The sequence below is a fragment of the Camarhynchus parvulus genome, chromosome 20 (assembly GCF_901933205.1).
Source record: "Camarhynchus parvulus chromosome 20, STF_HiC, whole genome shotgun sequence".
NCBI lineage: Eukaryota > Metazoa > Chordata > Aves > Passeriformes > Thraupidae > Camarhynchus > Camarhynchus parvulus.
In genome coordinates this window covers 4,574,019-4,596,649 of record NC_044590.1, presented here as the reverse complement: position 1 = coordinate 4,596,649, position 22,631 = coordinate 4,574,019, and the positions used below count along the sequence as shown (strand labels likewise).

Genomic DNA, 22,631 nt, shown 5'->3' with positions numbered 1-22,631 from the left:
CGGGCGCAGCCGCTGCGGCGACGCCGCGCCCCGGCAGCCCCGGCCCGCCTCAGGCCCGCCTCAGCCCGGCCCCAGCCCCGCCTCAGCCCGGCCCCAGCCCCGCCTCAGCCCGGCCCCAGCCTGTGAGGGCTCAGGGAGCGCGGAGGTACATAGAATCCAGAATGGCATGGGTTGGAAGGGTCTTTAAAGATCATCTCCTTCCCCCTTCCACTATCCCAGCTTGCACCAAGCCCTGTCCAGCCCGGCCTTGAGCGCTTCCAGGGCTGGAGCAGCCAAAGCTTCTCTGGGCACCCTCCCGCCCCTCGAAGTACCGAGCATCCTCCTCATACCCCATCTAACCCTGCCCTCTGCCAGCTTGAAGCCATTTCCCCTTATCTTGTCACTCCAGGCCTTTGTAAATGGTCTCTTTCCGTCTTTCTCACAGCTCCCTCCAGGCACGGGAAGGCTGCAATGAAGGTACCCCAAAGTTCCCCCAAGCAGGCTGAGCAATCGCGATTCTCTCAGCCCTTCCTCATGGCAGAGCTGCTCCATCCCTCTGATCAGTTTGGTCCTCTGGGCCCTCTCCAGCAGGTCCATGCCTTCATGGAGGAGCAGAATTCTCCCTCCCTTGCTGCCCAGCCCCCGGGGATTTCTGGGCTGAGGCATGGCCAGCTCTCACCATCAGCACCCCCAAGGAAAGGGCAACCTGTGCTACCCATTCCATCTGCCACAAGGAAAGTACCACCAAATCCACTTTCAGATAATATTTAAACTAAACCATTTTCAAGCATTCTGTATTACAAAACAGAAAATGATACAATTCATGGAAGAAGTCAAAATGCTGGCATCACTTTGTTTCCACATTAATACATAAAAATGGATGACACATTAAATAAATGTTTTGTTATTAACAATTAGAAATATTAACACCAAAAATCATGTATAAATTAGGAAATAAATGTACAAACTATTTTCAAAGTGCTCTTTCAAATACATTATATACACAACATTCACGAAGTTCTTAATGTAAGACATTTCAGATTGATGTAATGTTGCTGTTTCAGTTTAAGTGTTGTTCATATTCTCTCAAAAGCATTTCAGCACTTTCAAAAACCACATAAAAGACGTATTCCCAAATTGGCAAAGAGCAATATTGCATTCTTCTGGCTACCTGTAATAGTAATTATTATAAAGAAAACAATCTTACTTCCTTTCTGTTCCTTGCTATTTGAGAGTACTTATTTGTATGAAAACACCAGCAGGAAAGATGAGAGAAATGAGGACTGACTAAAAAAAAAAAGTCTTCTATTTTACCAGTAGTTGGAATTATTAACATAGGAAGGACAGTGCTTGGACAACATTTAACAGTAAACTCCCTAGTTGTCCAGTTAAAGATTTTCTTCCAAGGAAAAAAAAAAGTAATGAATCAAGAGATGTGTTTTCCTTGCGGTCTTTGTTTTTCAAAATATAAAGTACTTGAAATCTCATAAATAACACCAGTCAGACAAAGAAAAGGAGAAAATCCTACACAGTGTATTTACTTTTGTAAATTTGCAGTTAATCTCATATCAAAAAATGTTTGTGGGTCACACAGCCACCCCAGCTTTTTGCTTCAGAGAAATTTGGACACCGTATTTTGTTTAACACTTATATAAGCACTTTAAAAGCACCCTTTTTTTCACCCCCCCAAGATTTTATAAGAACATATAAAACTGAATAGAAGAGACTTACATTGTTCATACTGATCTTTACATACCGCTAGTTTTTCTCTCTAAATTCTCCCTCTATTGGTATTCTCTCACTGGTTGACCCCATTAATAGCTCCTCTCTCTATATGCATAATAGTGTCTCACAATTAAAGCTGAATTTAATTGCTTGTCTGCAATAAAAATGCATTTTTTCCTTTTACCTCTGAACTATTTTTCTGTCAAGCTACAATAGGAAAATAAAAGTGATGATGAGCTGTGAGAACAACAGACCACCAAATTTGACAATATTTATGGTTATGCTTGCTGGGGAATCTGAGCAAGGACAGCACAAGAATCAGAATAAAGAAGGATGCCAGCCACCTGCTTGCAAAATTTGGCACAAAAATGTATATGCAAGTTATAAAATTTGGAGTAGGATATTCAAGGTGAGACTTCTGCCAGGTGTTTTTCTCAGCTAAGCACGATATGAAGCAATATTGATGTTGAGCAGGCTGACACTGCAGGTCTCAGAGCTCCCTTCTGGTTTTCTTCCCACGACAGAAATATCTTTGTTTACATGGACACATAAAAGGTGCCTCTATTTATTAACATTTCTATGATCATAGGTTTGGATCCTCTTTCTGTATCTTTCACAACAGAAATGTGGACTTATGCAGGTTACTGAATTATAGGATTTGGGTGGGTAGGTAGGTATTACAGAAGTTGCAGGGTTTTTTTGTCATATAGCATAGAACTGACATTTTATAAGGAATGTATCCATCCCCTTGTTCTGTAGAAGTAAACTGAAGAGCCATGGATTTTGGAGGCTGGCAGGTAATCTTCAATGCATCCAGTTAAAAAAAGATCAATAACTTACCACAGGGAACTTCCCTGGACTGAGATGTGACTGATGGGCTTTGCATTGGGCCAGACTGCAGAACAACCTGGCTGTTTTCCAGAACGGGGCACAACTGTGATCTAATGATCCTAAAGCTATTCAGAAACATCAAGAATGGGACAAGAGAGGGTAAAATGGAAAACTTCTGTGTTGTATCAACATACAGTACTATACACAGCACCAAATATCAAACCATTAAAGCATTGTCTTGTTATCAGTAGTGCACTGCTTCATATCCAGCATGAAATGAACACTGTTCACATACAGACGCTGCTTTGTGCTAAGGGGTAACCAACATATTACAATTAATCAAAACTGCCTGTACATCCAGTTCAAAAGATTGAGATACTATTGAAAGGAATCTGACACAGCACTGTATTCTTTTATTGCTGGTAATTTCCATATTGTCCCTGTAAAAAAAAAAAAAAAAAGAAGAAATAGAAATGTTGAAGGATAATATATTGGAGGCTTGCTGCAAGTTAGGCAATTTCTTTTGGTCTGTGAATTTTACAAGACCTACTGAAGTATCACCCATATACCTGCCCCAAATTATCAGATAGATTTATAGACAGAGCTAACAGCCAGATCTGCTCTTTCAGAGCAGAGATTTAGACAATTTACCTGCTCATAGCCATAAGGCCTCTGTTGCTGAGCGGATGGGCCTGTTTGGGAAGCTCTGTAACTTCCATATTGCTGCCCCTGTCCCTGTTGGTAGCTGGAATACTGTGAAGAGGCTCCTTGTGCAGGACCTGAGAAGACAGTAAAATCCATTACAGGCAGTAAAATCCATTACAGGCTTGATTTGCTGGAGTTTTTAAGAGTTAACACAATCTAAAATATGATGCTAACTAACTTACTCTGTGAGTAAGAACTGTGAGTAAATTCTGCCCAGACCTCCCCTGTAGGTTTACACTAGGAGGTGTAATACTAGTAATGATGTAGCTGCAGCAGTGTAAACTTCAGATTTTAAACTTTGCTCAAAAAATGTCATAATACTTCTAAGTGAAGCCTCTCTGAAATCTGTATTGGCACAGCTCAGTTATGACCTCTCTGCAAACTACCTGGCCTTTATTTTAGTAACAACTGCATGTTTAAATTCCTCTCTAATCTGGCTGTGCCACCATAAGCAACAGAGGAGTGATTCTCTGGACTGCTGATGTTCTTTTTCATGTCAGTTCAGAAGGATTAGGTGTGTAGGAGGCCTGGGAACCCAGGCAATGACCTCCTGATGATGTTTAACACAAAGTCAACATGAAGAAAATGTGTATTTTCTAATTTCTAATATCTAAAGAGAGAGGGATTCAGGATGGAATGCAGTGCTATACTTATGTATGTTACTGCCCAGAATTCCTTTACTAGATCTTGGGCTAATTTTGGTACATTGTTAATCCAAGGTTAATCAAGGAAATAGTTTACAGCCTATTTTAGTTTAGGAATGGAGGCATCAGGGTGAAACACTGCAAATACTTGGCCAGCCACTGAAAGTTTTCTTACCATATCCTTGCTGTTGTCCTGGGTAACTCTGTTGATTTGGGTATTGCTGCTGGGAATATGTTTGCTGTTGTGCAGCTCCCTGTTGGTATCCTGCCTGCTGTTGGCTGTACTGAGAATTTCCTGGAGAGAGAAATATTGGAATTGTTTGGTCAAAGATGAGGCAGGTATTTCACTGTACATGTGGACAATAAGGAAAACAAAGGCGTAAGGAGCCTTGGTCTAGAACTCACACCAATACTTTTCTTAGAAACAGATGATTGGATTTTGCCAAGCAAGATGTTTATTTCTCCAGTGATTTTTAATTCTTTTGAATAGGAGAGTTACTTATTTATACACATCACTAAACAAAGAAACAAACAAACAACCTGTTTCCCAAAGTAATTTTTTTATCCCAGAAGGGCTTCAGAAGAAAAAGTCACAAAGATAAGTCTGCCAGAGTAAATAGCTTCTTTCTCAAGAAGCCCTCTCATTTTATTTTCTTCTAGATAATGATGTTTATTCATATATCCCAGAAAGACCACTTATCTAGTTGTTACTGGTATTTTTTTTCAAATACCTGTGAAGGAAATTCCATTTGCTGTATCCTGAAACAACAAAATGAACAGAGGCTCTATAGAAGACATTGCTTCTCCTAAATGCCACCTTGCCTCATCATAATTCAGTTAATAGTACCAGTTAATTTAGAGTTCAGATATCTAAATAATATATTGGATTTACAGTTAAGATTTTGCTGTGTTTTCCTACCTCCTTCATAGTAGTGTTGTGTAGAGTCGTCAAAGGACCGGTCGTAGCTCTGTTCAGTATAGGATGACTGCTGATAGGCATAATCACCATGTCCTGCAAGGAGTCACAAAGATGTGTCAGATATATTCTTAAAGGGACCACAGACACAGTGTTGAATGTATATTTAATATATTTGATGAAGCTGCTTATGCATCAAGTTGAGGCTAAGAGCAAATACAGACCCTTTAGGGAGAATATCGAATACAAGGCAAGGAAAGTCATACCAATGGATAGAACTCTTGTGTTTACTAATCCAAACTGGGCTTTGGGCTCTTCTTGGAGCAGTTTATATAGCAGGGTGCACTGATGTGCATGTTTTGTACCAGGCTCCCATCCCCCGGAATTCTAATTTTCCAGCATTGAAACTGGAAATGAAGCACAATAGGTTTGCCATGTCCTTGGACGTGGCAGTCGTGGTGCTCTGCACTTCAGCAGTATCACAGTGAGCCCAGCTCAGAGGAATTACCATCTGGATAGTATTGCTGATTCATAGGTTCTGATGAGCCTTGGCCATGACTGTACTGCTCACTGTAATATTCTTCCTGACCCATGTACTGCTGCGAGGAACCTGCAAGGCACAAGACAAGGCAGACTGAGCCTGTGCACTCCTAAGGGATGCGTTTCTCTTATCTAATATTTTTTTTTAAGAAAACAAAGTTTATGTCTGGAAAAGCAAACAATTGGGAGCAGTTATAAAGATGTTTTTCTCACTAGAAAAAGGAAATAAATTTGTATTCTCAGATAAAGATGGTCGAAATTGAAATCACACAACAGTCAGTAACACATCCTACAATCACTTTGGCAGCAATACCGAAAGTAAGGGCTGCATTTCATCTACTAATCTGAGTTATAAGAAAGCACAGGAATGGATTCTATGCTCAAGAGCACAGTCAGAATTAAATATATTTTCATTAATACATTAATTTGTTTCTTAGCAAAATTCAGTTTCTTTTCAAATCAGTCTAGCAGCTTTATTACCTCTTAGAACTTTATCCAGGGAGGTCTTAGAGCATGGTAGTTATCCTCTGGTGTTTTCATTTCCTTAGCCTAATTTTTCATTCTAATTGCTGGCAAACTGTATCTTCTTTCCAGAAATGTGTTCCTTGCTAACTGTGCCATATTAGGGCTGATCCAACACCATGAGAAAGAATTGAATAGATTCCCAGTGCCTTGAATGAACTGTATATCAAATTGTTTATCTTTTCTTTAGAGATTTATGATCCCTTTTAGACAGAATTATTTTTCTAAACACCCAAAATAATTAAATAGATGAATCTCGAAAATAGATTCAAGTTCATCTCATTGTCATGATACTTGCACCATTCAGATTTCCTGTGCTCTTGGGTGGGATTCTCTGTTTGTAAATGTGACTTAGAAATTTTGGTGACTTATGTACCCCACAGGACAGACATCAGTCTAATGAGAGTTCTATCAATAATCTGATAGCAGTTTTACCTTGCTGTGAAGCTCTGTAAGGGCCCATGGGTCGCTGCCCCATCATGCTGTTGCCTTGGTTGCTCTGGCTCATCATGGCAATGGAGGATTGTCCCTGGTAGTGCTGGCTCCCTCCTTGTGCTGAGTTGTAATGTGATGTTGCTGCTTGCTGGTGCATCATGGAGACTACAATGGACATAGAAAAGACTGTTTTCCAAAGATGAACACGGGGCAGTTCTCTCCTAGTCTCTTTAGAATCAAGCTAAAACCTTCAGCTAACATGCATCCTGATAATTCTGTGAATTTTCTACAGGGGGAGATGTAGTCCTACTGGATTTATTTACTCTTCTGCACTGGAAACCAGAAGGGATCTTATTACATGGTCAGTTCTTGCCATTTGCTTCAGCAGATATGTAAAAATACACCCAGCCCTTGATTATTATTAGCTTACTTAAAAGAATGTAAACCTTATTGCAGTAGGGTTAAAGGAAGAGACAAGAAATTATGTTTGTTCCTGTCTACTTCCTGACTATTTCATTGCTGCATTTCTTTTCTAATATATTCTTTCTTGTGCTTCCATCTTCTCATACACCTGATGATTATAGAGTTTAAGTAAACTGATATTCTAGGATTTATTTGATTCCTAAATTTCATGCTGCTGTAAAGAATTCTAAAGCATCAGACATCCCATTCAATGTGATTTAACTAGCAAACTTTTTTTTTTTAATTAAGAGATTGAGTTGTCTGCTAGTCTCTTAATGCCCTGCAAACAATGTGAAGTACCAATAAAATAACAAAATGGGCTAGTAATGTACAAACAGTGAATGTGTTATACCCTGGCAGGTTCTTTGTGCTTGGGTAAAGGTGCTGCTCAGGTCCCTCCCATGGCTGTAGGATTTGCTGCCAGGGCTATCAGACAATGCTGCTGCACCTCTGCCTAACTCTCTTTTCCCCAGCTCAGCCCTAACCATGGCGAATCAGCCTAAGTTACAGCAAGTCTGAAACTGCTCTGAATTACACAGGCACCTGACACCTGGAAATTCAGAGATGTCTGAAAGCTCTCTGTTCCTCAGGTACATTTGTAGCTGTTTACAGGAAATATTTACAGAACAAAATCAAGTGTGGCAAACCCTCTGAGGTCAGAGGAAAGCCAGGGTGGCCCAGGAGGAGGGAGTTACCTGGGTTGGACTGCATGTTGATGTTTGTTCGAGAGACGTAATTGCCGATGGAGCCCTGGCCTTGCATTGGCACGTTCTGAGACGCAGGCACTGTGTGGCTGTAGCCAGGGCCAGTGCCATGGCTGCTGACAGTCATGCTCAGAGAGGTCGTGGGCATGGTGTTCTGGCCCGACTGCTGCATAGACACGTGGTTAGGACCTACAAAAATTAGAGAGAGCAACAGGAAAATCTCAGCTATTATTGGCAAAGCACAGCGAGCATGAGGCCTTGCAGGCTTTCTGAAATACCTTATGATAAGGCAAAACAAAAAAAACAAAAGTCCTCATTATTAACACTCCCTGTTATGTACAGACAAATTAAATGTGCCTGCTGCACAGTTAGAGCAAACCTCCTCTTCCTGGCAGCCAAATCCAGGCTGTACAGGATTGCAGATGGGAAGAACAAAACCAGCAGCAATGACCTACAACCATTTCCTTGCAGGCAGCAGAATTAAACAATTTCAGGTACTTCAGAAAATACATGGACTCTGGGAACATCCCAGCCTTTGGAAATTTGTCCTTTCCCGCCTCTTGTCCTGCAGTTGATTCCTTTTCCCCCTTCACACAGGTGGTGGTAACAGGAAGGCACAGCAGTGGCTGACAGACACTCTGCACATTGCTACAGGCATTATTCCTATGTAGTGGGTATAACAATATATAACTAGTATATAGAACTATATCTATAACTATATAGTTCCTCTATAACCAGCTCATCTTCTTAGCTGGGGCTTCCAATGCAGCCTCTGCTCAGAGAACAACCCTATCTCTCCCTTTCCTGAAGTTTGACTAAAAGTACCTCAGAAGAAGATAAATTCTCCAATTCACCATTACAATCCCAGTTGTTACTCCCTTTCCAACATCAGGATGTAATCATCAGACTGCTCCAGATACATCCTGAGTTTGTATCATCCTGCTTACCTGGCAGTGTGCTTATTTTTCAGAATTCTGTTGCAGTTGGGTAGCTAATATTGGGGGAAATGGGGTTCTTATATGTTGTTTATTGCTGGAAATAGTTTTGTGAATGAGTTTTACAAAGTTGTTTTCAGTGTATATTGTTACTATCCAAGTTGTGATGGTACATATTGTTGTCTATCTAAACTCAGCCATATTGTTGTCAATCTCAATTAATTTAGGTAGAATACAGAATCCTTAGAAGAGGCAGAATTATGTTGCAATGTTTAAATAATGATATTTTAATTCAGGGTTATTAAGTGTATCTCCAGCCTCTGAAAAACATCTAACTCATTTAGTACAAACCTCATTAATTAACCTTAATGGTTCTCACAGACATCAAAATTAGAACATTTGCTGTAAATTATGATATTTTCCTCTGATGAAGAGATGCAAGCAGTAGTTTCAGCAAAAGATAAAGAGAGCCAGCTCTCCTGAAATCAGTGGAGCTGGGTCAAAACACTGCTAGAGAAAATTATCTCTGTGTTTTGCTCTGGTTTGTTTAAGTAGTAAAGCTGATCCTGGTGCAACACAAGGTCACACAGTGTGTGAATGGAGATAGAGCTGCCTTGAGTGAGAGGTGGAGTGAAGCAAGTGTTGGTAAACCTTGCCTTATTTGCATGGGAAAAATTAGAGATTCTTGGCCCTCTTGAAAATAATAAAAAAAAGTTTGGCTAATTTGTGATTGTAAGGGAAAATATGTGGATGAGTCCAGTCCTGAGGACTTCCAGCCTGGTTCTTTCAATCAGCAGAAAATTACTCCAGAGATCTGGAGGAGGCTGGGGAGCAAATCAGAAAACCAACAACAGTAGCACTGAAAATGCCTATTCTTAATAACACAAAACAATGTTTTGACTGAGTTAATATATTACTCATACTCAGTATTAAATCTTTCAAAACAAAGGCCCTGAAAAATTTAGTAAGTTCACTTTACAGGTCCCTTATCCAATTGTGTAAAAGGTACAATAGGCTTGACCACAAAGGGATTTTCAAAAACTCAGAAGTAATTTCATGGCTTGTGTCTGCTCTTGAGTCCCCTGGCCAAGGTCTGTGATTTTACAATCAGATATTTCTATTTATAGAAACTGGTTTTGCTCTCTGTTACTCTGGGAGACACCCACAGAAACAACTGACTGAATAACTGTGATCTACAAAATAAACAGATTATTCATAATATAAAATGCACATATCAAAAATTGTTTTTTAATTAGCTTAGTTGCATGAACAAAACCAAACAGATTATATTATCTTATTAATATGAAATGTCTGTGCAAATTCTTTGACTGTGTAGTACAACCTCTGCAAGCTTCTGTAGAGGACAAAGACTGGTGCAACACCAAATGATTTGTAAGGAGAAATGTATCCTGGAAGGTCTTTGCAGTCTGAAGGCTTGGTTGTGTGGTTAGTCATGCAAGCAATTCCATTTTACCCTGCCAGCCCCGCCACTTCCATGACAAAAATACTGCAACATATAATTTTTCTTACTAAAAACTTGGATGCATCTTTACTCGATGATTTTCATCATGCATTTAAAAAAAAAATCTTTGATTTCTTCTGCAGAAACACAAAGCACTCTGCAGAAACCAGCACCATTCCTGCCTGTAGCCATTTTGTGGTGATTTCAGCATGTGCCTGAAATCCCCATATGCCTGAAAGGTGAGTTAGGAGAGGTCTTTTCCAGCTCTCTAAGTATATTCTGCATTAATGATTTTGTTGCCAGGCAACAGCAAAGCAGCACAAAGGGGACCAGAGCTCACCATTGCTAATCTGACTCTGCATGAGGGAGGAGGGAGGGAGGCCGGTCCCGATGGCATCGCTGAGATTGCTCTGCGAGTGGAGGGATTGGTTGGAGGCGCTCTGACTCATCCCTCCCGGGCCCAAGTTTATGTTTTGCGTTGGTGGCTGCGAAACAACAAGGAGGAAAAAGCAAAATTTTGGTTAGGTTTTGAATTAGAAAAATAGCAGCCCCCCAAATTAGCCTGACTAAGACTAAAAACTGCCTCGGTTAAATACGTGTTTGCTTTGATTTTTGGGTGAATCTTTCTCGGTTTGACTCCTCTGTGTGAATGACATTGAGCATGACAGAGCAGCTGACAGGCAGCAGCACAGTGAAGGGCTTGAAATGATTGTGTTTGTCACAGAGTGTGGCTTCTGTGCTCGTTCCCCTGCACTCATGGATTTCCAAACACAACCACTGTGGGGAATGCATTAGCAAAGACAACACAGGAGCGTGGTGACAGATTGACCTTTGCCAAGCTATGCTGCACCTTGTGTTATGTGTGGTACTTCCCAAATCAATCCACTGAGCAAGAATAACAACATGTGTAGAGACAAACCGATGCCTGAGTGTTGAATTAGATTTTTGATGCAAATCAGCAGCATTTTTTTTCCCCAAGTAAAGAACAGAATAAGAACAGGTAAGAATATTGAATCTGGAAAAAATGGAGCTGTTCCGATCTGCACCACTGCATCATAACCCTTGAGTTATGGGACAGAGATTAACACAAATGTCCCAAAGAACATCTGTGTTAATTTAACATTTGTGTCTAATTTAAACACAGTAAAAGTAACTTTTGATTGGTGGTCTACTTGGCCACTTCAAAACTTTCAGCTGGAAAAACACTAAAAACCAATTCATTTATAGGGATCAGTGACAGGATCAAAGAACATTTCCCCCTGGCATAGCTAATGTATCTGAGGGAAATAACTATGATATTAGTTATACTAATAACTAATTATTAGTTACAGTAATTGTACTGGTACTTACAGCAGGAAGCAAGGACTGCATATTCTGGTTAGAGTCTGCTATTGTTGCCAAGTAAACCAGGTTTCTGTGCAAGATTTGTTGGTATCTACAGAACAAGGAGTAAAGCTCATTTGGAAAGGGTTAACAATACACAAAATTCCAAGTCTTTCTCTTTTTTTTCCCTCTTTACAAATGGTTAATAAAATTACCTTAACCCATTTTTAATCTGCCCTAATAAATAGCAGTAGCAATGACCTGTGTCTGTGCTGTCATATTTCCCATCAGGGATCAATGTGCTCAACACCTCTTTTATAAAAGGATAAACTTCAAAAGGATAAACTTGGGGGAAGAGAGAGACAAAATACACTCTCATTTGAAAGCACTTTGAACTGTGCAGCTGGAACCTCCATCTTTGAGGACTGACACCCAGTCAGCTGCTCCAACAATCAGACACTTCTCCCTTCTCTGTCTAACAAGGGCCCTGATAGGAATGAAATTCCACAACTCCAAAGCCCAAAGCCTGTTTTCCCTGCCAGCAAGCTGAGAAGAACATGATTTTTTTTCAAGAGTGCTCTAACTGGAGTGTTTACTCAAGTAAGCACCACCAGAACCATTCATGCTTCTTCACAGTTCTCCATGAACTGGAAAAGCTCCTAGAAAGGAACAGGAGTGTTTCCAAGAGCAAACCAACAGCTGTGCCACTGAGCAAAGGGAAGAGTCAGACTTCAGGAAACATTTCTAACAAACTCCCCAGTTTGTCATACTCACTGAGTACATTCTGCAGTTTTCCCCTTGCTCTGATAATCCATAATACATTGTATTAGGTGGTGATTTTCATCTAGCATCTGCATAAAAGAAATAGGACCAGAACATGTTACTATGAGAGTTGTATAAAAGTCCTGTATTTTTGTGATTCTCCACCCTCCTTGGCACTGGATGTTTTGTGCAGTTTTGTTGCTTTGGCTGTTGTAAATTACCTCCATGTGACTTTATTGAGCCACAAGGTTGATTCACTTATAAAGAGTTATCTTTAAAGTGTTACTTGAAATACCCATAAAGAAGAATTCATGCACTTAGCTTGTTCCTTAAATTGCAGATAAATTCTGATATTGAAGAAGGAAAACACTTTCACTGTGAGTTATCTCTGCCTCACCCCAAAGTATCACCCAACCCTTTCCAAAACGTCAGGTATTACTAACATGTCCACTTTTAAATAGGAAACAAACTTTCAAACAATTAAACCTGCACAGGACTAGAGCATGCTGATAGCTGAACCTGATGAAGTCTAAAATTTGCATCATTGCAGCTACTGAAACCATGTTCAAGAGAATTATATCCCAATATGTCCTTACTTTTATTTAATGAGCTTATAAAATGATTAAAAGCTTAAAATACCCTTTGATTTGTTCTGAAATTTCAGATACATTAGTTTGTCCCCTTCCCCCAGATTTCTTGTGAATGCAGCACACTTTCTCCAGGTGAATGAATAAAAAAAATAATATAGAAATTTAGATTTGCCTCTGGCATAATAGAGCTTGCAGGTACCACTGCTATCAAGTGCTTGCAAGATTGAGCTTTTGAACCACTGTGTCATCAGTGCAGGAGAACTCTTGAGGAAAGAAGATTCAGGTTCAGAACTGAATTTCACTGCCCTGGAAATGCTCTTTGATGAACTATTTTAGAGGAGCACCAGCACTACTCTATTGCCAAAAGCTCTGACTTCCTCCATGTGAAATCTATTTTAGGAATATTTGATACTGAGATAAGAACAGCTTTGAAAGGTTATTGAGTTAATAGATAAAAATAAGCTGCTTATATAATATGAATGCAAATAAGAACAATATTTTTCATTGAAATTTGGATATGTTCTCAAAAGCTCACTTTAATGAGGACTTTTGGAGGTTTTTTTACTCCTGCTCTCTCTGCTCCATTTCCACTCTCGACTATAAATCCCATCCAGCTCCTGTGCCTGCAAGTCTCTTCCTCAGCATTGCTGTTTGTCAAAGAGAAGATCACTGCCAACAGCCCAACACTGATGGACAGTCCCCAAGTAACCTGCCAGCAAATGCACCTGAGATGGGAAATGGTTCCACTCACTATTTTTAAAGAAAGAATATTTTGAAGCTCCATGAAGTTTATGAATATGCAAAAAGGAAAGGGCTTGAAAATCGAACAGAAGATGTATCTGCCCTTTGTCTGTGGGTGTGGGTTTAATTACAAACAACTGAATTATGAAATCATTCCAACTGATTTGGAGCTTAGAGGAAAACTTATCCACCAAGTCCGAAACATTTCAGTATTTAAAACAATTGGTTCACAACACCACGTGCTGCAAGAGCTCCACAAAATGGGATGTTTCCAAACAGCCTCCTGAGATGCAAGTCATCTCTCTGGGCTCTCTGGTGGCAGTTTGTCCTGCCCTCAGCTCTGCTCTGTCACCCGCTGCCACCGAGGGGATTTTTGTCCCCTAGAAGTCATAAACTGGCAGCAGATCGCGGCTTGGCTGCACAGCCCCTGGCGACAGGTTAATTGCTGTGCTGGCAGCGGCACTTCTGCCCTGGTCACTGTCAGGGAAGGGACCACACAGAGCTCACACCTGGCTGCCACCACACCTGAGCCGTGGGGAACGGCCAAAATGACGGCAAAATGCACCTGACAAACAGCAGTGACAGCAAAACCAGCACGTTCTTTATTGACATTTCCAGCCTTGTCGCTCCTGACCGTCACCTTCTGCAGGAGAAGGGTGCCACGGTCTGCTTGTGCTGCCAGTCCTGGGAAATAGCAAACAATAACTTCCCAACTCGGCACCCTCTGATTTGGCCTCCGCATGAGACCCATGTGGGGATCTCCTCTCCAGAGAAAATCTTTCAAAACCTTTGTTTGTCATTAAACATCAATAAACACATCACAACAATAATAGTAGTTTATGAAAAATACCAGTGGCTGGTGCTCCCTCTATCTTCTGAGAGATTAAAATTCTGCATCCAGATACAAAAGAAAACCCTTGCAAATTCAGTATTTTATTTCAATTCGGTTTTTTAGGTTGAATTCTTTGGGGGCCAGAAGCTGACATACCATCATAAATTAATCGCATATTTGCAAATTTTATTGCCGTTTCCCAATGTATGCTTGGCAGCGTTTCCCCTTGGCGAGCAGCAGGGATAACGTGCCATCCCGATTTTATTCCCTACGTCCTTCTCTCGCTCTCTTTGCAGCGATCTGAACACCTTTGCTTTGTTCCACCTCCTCCTCCTCCTCCTCCTTCCCCCACCTCTCTCTCTCCAGCTGTCCATCTCTGCAGCCCTCGCAAATTCACGAGTTTTCCTGATCGCCCTAGAAATCAGCCTCCAGCTGCAGGAGCATGGGCAGAATAAATGTCTAAAATTGTCTGTATAAAAGCATGCTCTTTTACCTTCTGGATAGTTTGCTGGGTGACCTCCCCTTTGCCTCTTGGGCGAGCAGAAGCAAAGGCAACCGACATGGTGGGGGATTTTTATGTGTCTATAATATATCGGTTCCAGGCTCTAATAATATTGTTATTATCTGGCTGCTATTGCCGCGCGAGGATTCTCCGCAGTGCACGGGCAGGGGGGCGCCCGCAGATGGTACGATCTGCGCCCCGCGAACAGCCGCGGGCGCCGCGCCCCGCGCCGCCGGGCACCGCCCCCGCAGCGCCCTCCTGAGCCCCCGCGGCGGCGGGGGAAGGGGCGGCGGCGCCGGTTCGGGGAGGGAACGGGATCAGAGGCGCCGCCGCCTCCCCGCCGCCCGCACATGGTGCGGTCCCGGCCGCCCGGCTCCCGCCGCCTCGGCCGCGCCGCCCGCTGCGCCAACTGCGTACGCCAACTGCGTACGCCAAGTGCGCCAGCGCGGGGAGCGGCGCGGGGCCGCTACGCCAAGTGCGCTGCGGGCGGCTGGGGACAGCGGGGACAGGGAGCGGCCAGGGCAGCACGGCCACACGGGGACAGGGATGGAGCAACTCTGCTGCGAGGGAAGGCTGGGGAATCGGGGCTGGGCGGCCTGGCGTCGGGGTGACCCGGTGGCGGCCCTCCGGTACCTCTAGGGGACTCACAGCAAGGATGGGGCAAGGCTGTTTACAAGAGAGTGGAGTGACAAGACAAGGGGAATGGGTTCACACTGGAAAAGAGAAGGTTTGGGTTAGATATTAGGAGAATCTTCCCTGCGAGGGCGGCGAGGCCCCGGCACGGCGTGCTCAGAGAAGCTGCGGTTGCCCTGTGCCTAGAAATGTGCCAGGCCGGGTTGGAGCAACCTGGGGTAGTGGAAGGTGTCCCTGCCCATGGCACGGGGTGATTTTTCGGGTCACTTCCACCCAAACCCCTCTGGATTCCCTGCGCGGTGCGTGCGCCAGCTGCGGGGCGTGCCGGGCGCTGCGCGGCGTGCGCACAGTGCGTACGCCAAGTGCGCAGAGCCGAGTGCGTACGCCAAGCGCGCAGCGCAGAGCGCAGCGGCCCCGCCCCCGGCCCGCCCGGATGACGGTGCGGGTTCTGCCGGAGCCATGAGCTACGACCGCGCCATCACCGTCTTCTCCCCGGACGGGCACCTCTTCCAGGTGGAGTACGCGCAGGAGGCGGTCAAGAAGGGCTCCACCGCGGTGAGTCGGCGGCCGCGGGGCCGGCGGGGCTGTGGCGGCGGAGGGAGCCCGTGCGGGGCTGGGCCGCGCTGCGCGCCCGGCCTGGCGGGCCCGGGAGGCCGCGGGAGCCGCTGCGGGAGATTCCCTGGGGGGATCCATGGTCCGTGGGGCTGCCCAGAGTCCCGAGCTTCCTGAGCGGCTCCGGCGGTGTGGCAGGCCTGGAGGGATCCTCTCCTGGTCCCTGCGTGCTGCAGATTGTGATATTCTGTGCTTGTGCACGAGGCAGAGCCCAGCGCATTGGGAACACGTCGGTAAAAGCCCTTAGGAGGACATTGCTTCTCCCGGCTTCCAGCTGTCCCAAACTTTTGCTCAATGAAAGTTTTATTTCATTTAGGGGAGAAGAAGAAAGTGTTAATTTGCAAATACCGTTGTATTAGTGATTGTAATAAGTTCTAGCGATAAGTTTTAATTTTAAAAAATCATAATTTTTGTATTAATAGTTGTAGTATGTTTTAATTGCCATTACCAAAACCAGAATTTACCATCTTTGGGATGGGAATGAATATAACAAGATTTAGTCCCAAATAGATAGTTCGTTTTTTTCAGAAATAGAAAATACTGTGAAAGTGGAGACACCATGCAATATAGCCACCCATCTTGTCTCTTCTTGAGTTTAATGTTTTTGGAAACATTTGGAACATGCTGATTCCCATCCCCCTGTAAGAAACAGTGGGAATGAAAGGGAGGGGTCAAGAGTTTTTTTTTTCTCCATGATGTTGGAAAAGGTGTATTCAAGGTGCGAATTAGGAATTAAAGCAGCTACAGACAGAACATTTTGGCAGCTGTAGGTGTTACTTGGCCTGATGTTCAGTGCCTTGGGCTCTGAGTTGAGCAGTGCCACTGGACTAGTGGGGTGTTCGTGGCTGTGGAAACACTGATGGTGCTGTTGGAGAAAGGACAGTTTGTAAGGGGAGCTGGAGTCTGTCTCTTGGGAGGGATTTAGGTTGTTGTAAACTGATGGTGAAACTGCACGCTGAAATGCATTGCCGTTTTTGTTACATCAGTCCTGCCTCCGGGTTGAGTGGGAAATAAAATCCTGACTTCAAGCTGAGGTAATGGTTACAGTGTGGGGGTTTGTGCTTGGTTACTGCTCACTTGAGCAAAGTCTGCAGCTATCAGGATTTTTGGACCTGGGTTAACTTTTTTACTTCTGCTTTTCATGCCTGGAAGGTTGGAGTAAGAGGGAAGGATATTGTTGTCCTTGGTGTGGAGAAGAAGTCAGTGGCCAAGCTGCAGGATGAGAGAACTGTCAGGAAGATCTGTGCCCTGGATGACAATGTCTGCATGGCTTTTGCAGGTACATGGTCCCTTCGGGGGTTTTGGCAGTTATTGGGGCACCTTTGGGTGTGTTTGTGGAATCTGAGAACACAAAATTGGGGGTGTAACTGGCTGAGAACTGTGGGAAGCACAGTATTTCCACAGCAGCTTATTCTTTTTTTTTTTAATAGGTAGAAATAGAGTGTCAGTGTCAATAATATTTTTAAGAGGAGATCTGATTTAACTGACTAAAACAACAGGGTTTAGGTTCAGTGTGCAGGAATGAGAGGCTCAGATCTTTCTCCTGCCTTGCTCCCTTAGCCAGGGTCTGGGGTATGTGCAGGGGTGTTCACAAACTTGAGGAAAATTTCTCTAATAAAAACAAGGCTGTAAGTGAAAAATGGCAGCATTAGCTAAAAAGTAAAATAAATATTAAATTTTTTTGAAGTATTTTTTTTTAAAGGGTCACACTTTAGTCAGCTAACATCATGCTGCTGTAGCCTCATTAACTAGATGAGGTTTGCTGGGCAGATGAATCTGGACTGCATGAGGAATAATGTGTGTGAGAACAAGCACTGCAGATCAGCTGGGATATGGAATGCTGTCAGAAGTATTTCAGTTACCTGGTTCAGAATTAGGTGTCACTTAACTCACAAACATGGAAGCTGTAAACTGAATCCTTTAGTTATTTTTGTGCATTAATGACTTTCTGCTCCCTAACAAATGCTCTTGCTCAGCAAACCTGAGAGTTTGAGCTCTGCTTTGAATTTCCCTTGCTGTTGACACTGACCCCGTGGGCCTTTTAGGGCCAGATTGGTGTTCTGAGGTGTTTTGATGACTCTGAGGCCACTCTGTCGTTCCAGGGCTGACAGCTGATGCCAGGATAGTCATAAACAGAGCTCGGGTGGAGTGTCAGAGCCACAGGCTCACTGTGGAGGACCCTGTCACCGTGGAGTACATCACACGCTACATTGCCAGCCTCAAACAGGTACCTGGGGCTGCTCAGAGCTGCTGGGGATGTGTCCTCACCTGACAAAGGTGTTTTATGTGCTCTTGTGCTAGCCTGTGCTGTGCATTATGTACAATTAGGTGTGTAACAGGTGTGTACCAGGTGGGACTAGAGTGTCACATGTGTAACATGAACCGCACGTTGTGTAGCATGGAATATCTGACACTTCTTCAAACTGTGCAAATGTCTGTGCTCTGGCCTCACTCTACTTACCTGGTAGAAAACACATTGTGGGTGTTTATTGGGAATGGAAAAGAATGATTGAGGGCTGTTTGATTTGAGTTTTTTCCCCCAAGATAAAGCACTAGTGCTTGTAAGGCCTGCACAGTTCCACGTGCCATGTCATCAGGAGCACCCTGCTCATCTCACTCCCACAACAGTGGGCCTGGGTCACTGTCTTTTCTTATGGTTCCTGCGGGTTTTAACTCCTGCAAAGCCATTGCAGGGATGGGTAAGAGGGGAACAAATTGGTGCAGTATTTAATATGTTTTGTGTTTGATAGTCATGAATTTAGAATGAATTGCAGCATCAAAATATGCCCAGTTGTGTTCTGTGAGAACATTACTCATTTGCCAGTGTATTAAACTGATTTTCAGCCACCAGCAAGAATTAAAGAAAATTTAGTTTACTTATGCACAGATGTGTTGGAGCAGTGGTGATGGTAATAATGTGATTGTTGAAATAATCACTGGTCTGTCAGAGCAAGGCACCACTTCCAGAGTTTCCTTGGTTCCTTTATCCAATCTCACATTTGTGTCTGTCTCTCTGGCACATTCTCCATTTCTCTCACCCTGCTGCAAACACACCTGGCCCAGCTCCTGCAGTGGTGCTGTGGGTGTCAGCCCTCCTGCCCCTGGTGTGTGACATGGCAGTGACTTTGGCAGCAGTGTCCCAGGAGGGCTGTGACATGGCTCCAGTGTAACCTGCTTACAGCAGGAGCTGCTGTGATTTCCTGTGGAATCAGTGCCAGTCATTGGTGAAAACTCTTCAGGTGTCCTCATGGGATTTTTTGGCACACTGGGGCTTGCAGACCTGGCTCTGGCTGCCTCACCACCACTCAGCAGGTGGGGAGGTGCTTCTGGAAGCTGTAAACAGGTGTAGGAACAGGCTTGGACAGGAACCACCTCTCACCTGCCTGCCTTAGGGGCTCTATGGGATACAGAGTCCTGACTAATGGAGAGAGCCAGCTAAAAGCATTTCTTGTGGCTCTTCTGGTTGTAACTGCTCCAGAGTGTGCTTTGCAGCCTGGAAATGTGTTCAGAAGTGCCTGAGATGTGTCCTTTGTGCTCAGAGGTACACGCAGAGCAACGGCCGCAGGCCCTTCGGGATCTCCGCCCTCATCGTGGGCTTCGACTTCGATGGGACCCCCCGGCTGTACCAGACTGACCCCTCTGGCACCTACCATGCCTGGAAGGTGAGTGGGGGCAGTCCCTGCTGGAAATGGAACATTTGTGAGTTAATGTCTCCTTTAAAGTGGGATTGGGGTAGAGGAGATCTCTGGCCAGATGGTGCTGTCTCACAGCTGCAAAAATCCTTAATGATCAAATGTGCTGAGAGTGGCCATCTGCAGTTCAGCTTTCCTTGGGAAGCCTTGTCCTGCTTTCAAAGAAAACCCCAAAACCAACTCACCTGTGCCAGATAACTGTCCTTGTGTGTGACAGATTATGCAATTGTACAACTTTGTGTTTCTTTCTTACTCTGCAAATGAAATCTTTTCTAAACTCCCATTAATTTTCTTTTTCCCCTGATGTTTCCAGGCTAATGCCATTGGCAGAGGTGCCAAATCTGTGCGTGAGTTCCTGGAGAAAAACTACACTGATGAGGCCATTGAAACGGATGATCTGACTATTAAACTTGTCATCAAGGCTCTTCTTGAGGTGAGGCTGCCTCACATCTCTTCTGTAGCTTTTCACTGTCCAGGTTCACTTCTTAGATGTGAATATGGGAAAATACTTGTGGATGTCCCAAGGAAATACTGCAAAGGATCTGTGAGAGCTGTTTACTGTAGGCTGTGGGTGTTGGATTGAATTCAAGGTTCAGAATATTTGGGGTAACAATTTCCATAGTTTACACAGCAGCTCTGGAGAGGAATACAGACTTCAGTTCTGGCTGTTAACACAAATGCACCAGAGATGTGCTAAAGCACGTGCTGAATATTTTATTTTTTAACTGAAGTTTAAGATACAGAAAATAGCACAGGTCAGGTGGTGGGGCTGAGGTGTTCTCCATCTGCCCAGGGCACCACTGTGAAGACCCTTTTGAGAGTTAGTGCTGCTGCTGTTGAGAGGTTAAGAGCTAAGGAGTGAAATACACCCCATCCATATCTATTCTCCTTCAAAGGAGACCTGAGGGGGTTGTTGGAGTGAATTCCTGGCCAGGCTCCTAAAGCTTCCCTGTGCCTCATGCAGGTGGTGCAGTCTGGTGGGAAGAATATCGAGCTGGCAGTCATGAGACGGGAGCAGCCGCTGAAGGTGAGGCTGTTGTTTGCTTCTCTCCCCTTGAGCCTGTCTCTGATACTGTCCTTGTTGTTCTGCCTGAACTTAATCTCACATTTTGCACTGACAAATACTTCAGTTTATTCTCAGCGGCCAAGGAATGTTGTTGTGTCTGCAGCAGGTACCTGCTTTCAGATAAACAGCAGTTCTTCCCATGGCAGAACTAGTCACTTCCCTCACTGTCTGTTAAGTTTATTGGTATCCTGAGGGTCACCCATGTTTCTGTTTTAGATCCTAAACCCTGAAGAAATTGAGAAGTATGTGGCTGAAATTGAAAAGGAAAAGGAAGAAAATGAAAAGAAAAAACAGAAGAAAACATCATGATGAATGAAATGCACCCGCTTAGCTGCTTCTTTTTAATTCAAGTGATGGGTTATTCTGTATAGACATGTAGGCATTCCAGTTACTCATACTGTGCTCTCTTGAGATCTACAATAAACCTACTGATTTTTTTTTAAAGCTGTTATTTAAAAAAAAACCTGTCTGTTCCTTGGATTTTAATTACCCAGGATGATCTGGTTGGCTACAGAACAGCAGCAGTGACCCATTAAAGGACAGAGACTTTGCTTGCATTTTTTCCCTGGACACTTCACTTTGTTTAATGGTTCTTTTCTGCACTGTCTCAGCTCTCAGAACGTCCCTTTTTTTTTACCTTAAGCAGCTGTCTTGGGGGTTGTATTATGGTCTCAACATAACTAACATGGAGTTGGGGTTTTCATTTCCTAATGGGCACCTTTCAAGGAGAAAAGGCTGGGTCTGCCTTGCAGCAGCCTGTGACAGCAGTTGTGTATTGTACTGCTAAAGGACAGGACAGAGAGGGAGGTTGTGTTTTGGGGGTCAGCATGAGAATGTGCTGCTGCAGGCACTTGCTCAGGGCAGAGGTGCATGGCCTGGTTCAGAGTAACATTGCTGGTGTGGTTCCCAGGGAGGATTTATGCACCAGGAGCTAAACCATAACTATAGCAAGTGCTACATACAACAGAGTTGTAGCTCCTCCACTTTCTCCTCTGGTATTTGCCCTCACATGCTTCCTTCTCTACCTCTTACCCCAGGAGTTGGTTTGAGCTGTTTCCCCATCTCAGAGGAGCCTCAGGCCCCTCTCCACCTGAGCTCATGCTCTCAAGTCTCAGTACTTGAAGCAGTAGGAATAGGTGTTTCCCCATTTGTATCCACCAAGTGGGTAGAACCAAACTGCCCTGGGAAGTTTGGTTCAAGACTCTTCAGTCTTGCACAGCCAGAGGGTGTGACAGGGTCAGAGCAGGACTGGGGTGGCAGCAGGCACAGCAAGGGTTGAATGTGGCCCAGGAGCCTGCAAGGGGCAGCTCTGTACTCAAGCCCCTGCTCAGGACACTGAGGGACTCCAGCGATGCTCCAGGCAGTGCTGGGCTCTCCCAAATAGGAGCTGTTTACAGGGAAATGCTGCCCAGCCAAGTGTGGGCAGAGGATCCCACAGGAGTCAAGGCCAGGGAAGCAGCAGTGCTGCTGCTGCTCAGGGCCACATCAGACCACAAGAGCCAGAGGAAGCATGGTCCTGCAACACCAGGTTAATTTATCAGCCCTTGGGCTGGAACACTGAAGTAAAAAAAGCTGCACTTGGTTTTTTGCTCAAGTCACTACAAATGTTCCCACACTGGGAATTTTCCATGGGGAAGCTGACAGGGCTGCAGCTGAGCTCCCAGTGCTCCTGGGGAAGAAGGGCTCACAGGTAACAAGCCCTGGGGCTGAGGCACAGCCCCCAGGCCCCAGGCCAGCTCCTGGCTCAGAGGCTGGGACACAAACTGCAGCAGTGTCCAGGATGTGCTTATGCCTGGGATCTGAAGCTTTACTGTGGAAACAAGGGAATTGATCCCACTCAACTGAAAAGGCACAGCTACATGTGAATAATGGTGATTACACAGGAGCAGTGAGGATTTCTCCTCCCATCCTCTGCCAGGGCAGTGCAATTCTATCTCCACTTAGAGCCACAGTGGCTGCTTTGCCAGCAGCAAAATTAGAGGCAGAGCAGTTATGAGTGAGCAGTTTCAGCACAGCCC

General features: G+C 44.2%; 2 protein-coding genes across 2 annotated transcripts; one reads left to right on the top strand and one right to left on the bottom strand.

Annotated features, from left to right (window-relative positions):
- Window positions 1-728: 728 nt before the first annotated feature.
- Window positions 729-14,741, bottom strand: SS18L1 (SS18L1 subunit of BAF chromatin remodeling complex). The gene is made up of 11 exons (XM_030963202.1): window positions 14,602-14,741; window positions 11,958-12,034; window positions 11,211-11,295; window positions 10,201-10,345; window positions 7,455-7,652; window positions 6,298-6,462; window positions 5,309-5,410; window positions 4,804-4,896; window positions 4,060-4,179; window positions 3,187-3,314; window positions 729-2,975 (listed from the first exon to the last, which is right to left on the bottom strand). The coding sequence occupies exons 1-11, from the start codon at window positions 14,668-14,670 to the stop codon at window positions 2,949-2,951; spliced, it is 1,209 nt and encodes a 402-aa protein (XP_030819062.1). The 5' UTR covers window positions 14,671-14,741; the 3' UTR covers window positions 729-2,948.
- A 900-nt stretch (window positions 14,742-15,641) lies between these two features.
- PSMA7 (proteasome 20S subunit alpha 7) lies at window positions 15,642-21,064 on the top strand. The gene is made up of 7 exons (XM_030963357.1): window positions 15,642-15,798; window positions 17,008-17,134; window positions 17,958-18,082; window positions 19,395-19,517; window positions 19,861-19,980; window positions 20,512-20,574; window positions 20,830-21,064. Exons 1-7 carry the CDS (start codon window positions 15,703-15,705, stop codon window positions 20,920-20,922), a joined length of 747 nt encoding a protein of 248 aa, XP_030819217.1. The 5' UTR covers window positions 15,642-15,702; the 3' UTR covers window positions 20,923-21,064.
- Window positions 21,065-22,631: the final 1,567 nt, after the last annotated feature.